This window comes from Spinacia oleracea, chromosome 5 (assembly GCF_020520425.1).
Source record: "Spinacia oleracea cultivar Varoflay chromosome 5, BTI_SOV_V1, whole genome shotgun sequence".
Lineage (NCBI taxonomy): Eukaryota > Viridiplantae > Streptophyta > Magnoliopsida > Caryophyllales > Amaranthaceae > Spinacia > Spinacia oleracea.
Genome location: NC_079491.1, coordinates 47715717 through 47722638, shown reverse-complemented (window position 1 = coordinate 47722638; position 6922 = coordinate 47715717). Strand labels below are relative to the sequence as shown.

General features: G+C 38.5%; 1 protein-coding gene across 1 annotated transcript; it reads right to left on the bottom strand.

The window, feature by feature from the left end:
- Positions 1-279: 279 nt before the first annotated feature.
- LOC110803249 (uncharacterized) lies at positions 280-639 on the bottom strand. Its single transcript, XM_022008744.2, has one exon. It carries the CDS (start codon positions 637-639, stop codon positions 280-282), a length of 360 nt encoding a protein of 119 aa, XP_021864436.1.
- Positions 640-6922: the final 6283 nt, after the last annotated feature.

The window sequence follows — 6922 nt, the reverse complement described above, 5'->3', positions numbered from 1 at the left end:
TATGCATTAATGTCAAATTTGATAATACTGATACAGTAATAAAAAAACAAGCTTCACTTAGTTAACTATAGTAACTACGAAGAATGTATTACACTGACATATATGCACAATCAAAATGAAAAGCAACAAAATTAAGCAAAAACTGAAATACAAAGTTGATTAGAGAAAGAAGAAAACAAATCCACAGTAGATCTCACAAATTTCCAACTCAAAAACATTGAACCCATGATGACAGATCTATGGAGACGTGTATATAAATAATATATAATGATATGACCATTAATCATCGGAATCATCGTCACCGCCAAAGAGCGACATACGGTTGTAGACAAGGAAGAGTACGATGACAAGGACAAGTGCGACACCGAAAGGGGAGCCACTAGCACGGTGGATAGAGTCAGGTTCACCGGTGGCGGTGAAAATGGAGGTGAAAAAGTTGCCTCGATCTGAAGAAAGAAACTGAATAGTTAAAAGGAGTATAATAGGGAGTAAAAGGAGTCCAATTGGACTGAGTAACTCGGAGATTGACTCAGTAATGGCTTCCCAGTCGCCGATTAAGACGGGTGCTGAGACTACTAGTAATACTACTACTGCAAATAGGATGCCGTGAGGAGGACCCCGTCCTGCTTCTTCTATCATATTTTTGTTGAGATGAGGTTACAAACTAGAAAGGATTCAAATATTGAATCTCAGTTTTTTTTTTTTTTTTTATTGGAGTATGTGTTATGGGGAAGATGACGACTCAAGTGGTTTGAGATTTGTTTTTTTTGTTATTTTCCCACAAGTCTAGGTTTGAATGAGCGACCAGAGAAATAAAATGGTACTCTACTCTGTAAAAAGGAGGAAATGTTATCGTACGCGCTGTTTTCAGTTTGGATGTTTTATAAAAGATTGCAAGTTTACCTCATTTAAAATGTGTCACAATTCTACATGTTATTTTTTTTAAAAAAAATTTTAATCCAAACTAAATACTCCATCCATTTTGAAATAGTCGCACCATTTTAACAACTCGACATGTTTATTAATGTACAACTTTGACCACCAATATATTTAACTACATATTATAAAAATTTAAATATATAATAAGATGAAGCCAAAAATATACTTACTCTGATTTTTAATACTCGCAACATTTGTGAATTCTATACTATTCACATATTATACTTTGACTATTGTTGGTAATTTATACGTAAGTTAAAACATAGTCATGTGGGATCTTATTAGATTCGTCTTGATTTATATTTTCAAAATATTAATTTTTATAATTTTTGCTTAAAGAGAATTAAAGATATTAATGATCAAAGTTGTGCATTGGCATGCGTGAAAGCGACAAACGTTACGAATAAAAATGAACGGAGGAATTGTTATATACTAACATTTATTTTCATATACTATAAATAAAATAGGATCAAAGTGAATTATGTGAGTAGTGCAAAAAGTCAAAACGGTTAGAGTATTCTGGAACATAGGGAGTACTTCATACTAGATTAATCAGTAGAATATAATTGCGTAAGCGTATATTTCTCTATCAGAATGTTGAGAGGTGGGTTTTGGATGGAAGAGGAGCGAATTCCTCTTCTAAGACAAAATCACTAACTCTAAAGGCATAATCGAAAATGCAACAACACTAACACCCGCACCGCCAGTCCATGCCACCTTAACTCGCACCCAAAAAACTAGTGTAAAAGAAAAATAATTAAAGGGAAAGACAGTATAGTCAGGATTTGACACAATAAAAAATCAATGAGCCTCTCAACACAATTAAAGCACAAATTTGGCATAAGAGCATGTACATTTGTTGGCTCTTAAAAAGAGTTCTTGAAGGGCTCTCCACTATTTCTCTACCACTATCTCTCTACAAGACACACTCAAGAATTCGTTCCTAAAAACACCAAACATTGGTTGGGTTTTCAAGTGAGCTCTCCAATCTCTTTTACCATTTGGTGGTCCATAATTAATTGTCTTTTAACCAAAGTTACTATCCACTTTTCAACAAGAATCTACTCTTAGAGGCCTCTTGGGCAAGAGCTACCTTGAAGTAGCTCTCCATGAATAGCCGCTCAATAGCCCCTGAAGAACTACTCAAGAGCCCCAATGTTGGGCCAAGAGATAGTTCTTGTTGGAGATAGGGCTGGAAAAAGCTGATCCGACCTGATAACGTCGGGTTCGGGTTGAGATTTTCAACTCGATTAATTAAATGGGTCGACACGAACCCAACCTGAAGTTAAATAGGTTAGGTTAAGGTTAAAAATTTCAACCCGGAACTAACCTGTGTAACCCGATTAATTAAATGGGTCAATTTCAGGTCGGGTTGACCCGACCTGATAACCCGAAATAAAAGAAGAAGCAACGAATTTTCCATTTAGGTAAACTGAAAAAGATATGTCCGTATTTTACAATACTTTAGATTTGGACCAAAGGCCCAAACCCAAATGTATTAGTTGGTTTAAATAGAAAACCCTAACATTTCCCTTCATTTTCTACTTCTCTCAGCCTCCCACCTCCCTCTCTCTCTCATTCCTCTCTCTCTCTCTCTCAATCACGGCGGTGGCTTCTCTGATTGATTCTTCCTCAATTAAACTACGTTTCTACTACTGCAACTCTCTCAGTGTTCCTCCTCAACTAGATAAAGGGAAATAAAGGTATTATTTAATTTATTTAACAATGATTTATGTCTTTATTTCAATTTTCGTTCAAGAATTACTTCATTATTGCTCATTTTATAATACTTTATGGATTTGCATATTAATGCATGGTTTCTCATCATAATTCAATAATAATTGTTTTGGATTATAAATTTATCTCAGAGTAATTTTGTGATTTGAATGTTTATGTAAGAATAATTTTCTAGATTTGCATGTTTGTGTAAGAATATTTTCGTCGATTTGTATGGTTTGTGTATTTTCATCGATTTGCGTGGATTTGTATGAATAATTTCTTTGATTATACGTTTGTCTATGAATAATTTCGTGGATTATAATTTCTCCGATCTAATTTTTGTTTCCGTTTTATTTCTAAAAAAGCTAATATTATTATATATCTTTAGTTCTGTTTTTGGCAGGGCTATTTATTCAAGGAAATTTTGGCAGCCTGTTATCATAAAAAAGCTACGAACTTGGAGAATGCCCACTACATTTTAGATTTTTAGATATTATATCTTACTTTGGATGTATATAATTTTTGATTGATTGTTCGATTTAGTTGTCATATAATTTTAATATATAGATCTTGCACTTCTGTTTTGGTTTTATGTTGTTGATGGGTAGTCACATGAAGGAAATAATGCCCTTGGTCCAAGTATGCATTCAATGCTAAGTCTAATAAATGCGGTTCAGTATTAATTAATTATACAAGTTAATAATTCAGAGAGATCAAGTGAGCTGAATGCCTAGCTAGAGGCCGCTTCAGTTCAAGTGGAATTAATAATATTAATCCACAGCTTACTCTTGACTGAACCCGTAGGGTCACACAAATAGTACATGAACAGATCAAGTATTTAAGTGAATTAAATACTCCATTTATGAATATTCGGAATCGACGGATCTCGGTTCCAGTGGGAGCTGAAATCGTCAAAAGGCAAAATATGAATACTCCGGAAACGATGATATTGCCGGAAACGAAAATATGGATCGTATCGGAAATATAAATATTATCCAAGTCATAGATGTTGCCGGAAACGGAAACATGGTACGTATCGGAATATTATTGGAAATGGAAATATTGCCGGAAACAGAAATATTGCCGGAATCGGAAATATTGCCGGAATCGGAAATATTAAACATTTGTTCGAAACGGAAATAAATTCCAGAATCGGAAATATTAAATATTGTTCGAATCGAAAATGAATTCCGGAATCGGAAAATGAATCGGAAGCGCGACGTACGAAATAATCATCGGACGAGCTTGCTAGACGCAAGGCCCAGCACGAAGCTAGGCCTGCGCCTAGCGAAGCCCGCGCAGCGAGCAAGCAGCAGCAGCGAGCCCAACCAAGCAAGGCAGGCCCAGCCGAGCACGGAGCAAGGCCAGGCCAGCCGAGCAAAACAAGGCAGGCCAGCAGCAGCGCCCAAGCAATGGGCCGCGTGCTACCAGCAATGCTGGGCCGAGCCGCGCACATCGCGCCCCTTCGTGGGCTGCGTGTGTGTGTGTGTGTGTGTGTGTGTGTTCGTGCGATGCTTCGAATCCTTAGACGCTTAGGATTGTTCGATTAATGGTTTTCCTAAATCCACAAGAGTTAGTTGTTTGATTGAACACTTAATTCAAAAGGATTAATTTAAGTAGAATTCTAATCGAATTAGTAAATTGAATCCTAGTGGAAATCTAAGTCCGATATTTCCTCCCTATAAATAGGTGATACATAATCACAATTTACAGATCACAATCACAAGTATTTATATAGTTTTAAGTTTTAACTAACTTAATAATTTGCCAAATAATTAAGCTTTCGAATAACATAAAACCTTAGATAATATTCTAGTTAATTGAATCTAAGGCGGATCTGAACGTGCTGTGGACTATCTACGGAGGGGCGACTATAGACACCTACTTTTGTCCCCATTCCCGAAAGGGAAGGTTCGATGATGAAAACATAAATCTCCACTTAACAACGCATCTCCTATAAAATAACGAATCTCAATCACCCTTCTCGTTTCACCCGAAACCTGCTATTTATAGAAACCTACTATTTATGGAAACCTGCTAAAAATAGTAACTGCCGTAAAGGGTAGCTTCTAAAAGTGGCAAGTCATAAAAAATAGAAACCTGTCAGAATTAGGTGTTGCACTCCAACATAAATCCTAAATGAGATAGAAAACTGCGAGAATCCTATTCCCAATATGATTCGGAAATAAGAGTTACGTATTAATTAAAATCCTAACGAGCCTAGAGTTCGTAAAGGGCCCAGACGCATTCCGTCATGAAATTGATACGCACTAAAAGACTCGATTAAGTCTCAAACACTACGGATTTCAGGAATCCGAATCTGACTAAGAAAACAGCCCAGACCCCTATTTTCAACGCCTGGCTCTGGGCGCCGAAACTTCGGCGCCCAGGCCTGGGCGCTGGAATTACCTGGGTACGTGTTTTTTCCTAATTCTTTGTAGATTAGAGCTCTACAATTCTATCTTACCACAAAATCTTTTCTATTAATATAGCCCAAGTTCGACGTGAAACAACAACACACAATTCATATTCTGAGTATTGACTCCAACCCCTAGCCTAAGCCTCACGCTGCGAAATTGTTCACGCGTTCTGTCGCAATCGATCCATAAATCGAACATAACGTATCCTGTCCCATAATTTGAGATTCGTTAAATAAAAAGGAGAAATAGCAAAGTCAAAGTGGTTAGTTTCCTGAGAACCGTGACGCACCTCTCAAGGGTGCGTCGTAATGTGTCCCTTTTCTATGATTTAATTTCTTTCCTCGCCCTTTTTATGAACTGTTAAACTAACTAAATCTGATTGTTCTATCACGCTTAATAAATATAATATTTTTGGGAAATTGGATTATCATGCTAGGTCCCTTAATGCAATCTAAATCAGATAATCGCGATCGATCTAGTATTATATGTTGCATATTGCTAAAATCAACTCAGATTAGTTTAATAGTTAACGCATGTCCCTTCAATTATTTATGCTGAGCTAGTAAGGATATCCTGCCTCTGGAGTTATCGACGAGCGAGTACTCCTCTCGGTAGTTACAGTCCCCCGAACCAAATCTCTACCTTGCTGGTGTATGTTGAGAGATCCCCACACCAGGGATCACAAGGGAACCTACGGCCGTCGTGGTCAAACATAATTGCACTCCCTTTATGTCACGATAACCGGGTTTTGTCAGTTTTTCTCATTGTCGTTAAAAACTGAATGGCGACTCCTATATTACTAGTCAATTGGGTGTAAACTCACAGGAAATTCAATTACACTTGATTGAATAAAAATAATCGTCACACCCACGAGGGACGAGGTCACGCATTAGCCTCGTGCTTTTTCGACCCCCTCACAGTGGCGACTCCACTGGGGATAGTGAAGGAAATACTCGTGCTCGTAGGTAATCAAAATAGCCGAAGGGTGAAACGATCCTACCCCGCGTTTATTTCCCCATCAAGTTGGGACGACCTGAAAATCAACATTTTAATGTGAAGGGACAGAACCGCATAACGAATCTCGGCTCCCTCGGGAGTTGGGACTAAGGATACCCTCTTTTCGCCAATAGGGGGGTGCACACGCCGCGCATGTTTCCCACTAGGTACTTGTGCAGGTAGTACACCTATCCCGAACCCAATCGCTCGCCCATTAGGTCCCTCTCGCCTGCATGCCCCCTTGGCTTGCACTTGCGGGTTGGCCTCTTGAGTGAAATTCGTCTGTTGAAGACACTACCTCGACCGGGGCATGGGTTGGATCTACGATAGAAGCAGTACCAAGTCAGGCGCAAATAACTACCCATAGAAGCCTATCATAAACTACATGACATATTATTATTGCCTCATGATGGAATGTTAGTTATGTGTAGCGAAATATATGATTGTGTGTGACAAACTATCCTAGAAAACCAACAACCTTAAAAATTGCCCAAACATTCATAGACTAATTTGCCAAAGAGTTATACCGAAATACGTGTTCCGCAAACCCGAATGATCGCCACAAAAATAAGCGACGCTCGGGATGGCCTGTAACGAATCCCACAAACGTTGCACAACGCGTAAAGGACGTTATTAGGCAGGCACGCAAAATTAAAGTCGCAGAAACAAAAGTAGACGAAAACTGAAAACGAGAACCAGCCAGGGACGCATTTTCAACGCCCCTGGCTGGGCGCCAATATTTCTCACGGCCACTGCTGGGCGCTGAAGTTGCTGCCTGACCTTTTGGTCAGGCACAGTAGCCTCGGTGCCCGCGCATAAAAAAAATATACGTAGCAAGAAAAACTTTT

Bases quoted from the DNA above. Each gene is read 5' to 3' on its own strand.
- LOC110803249 (XM_022008744.2), bottom strand. From the start codon at position 639: ATGATAGAAGAAGCAGGACGGGGTCCTCCTCACGGCATCCTATTTGCA.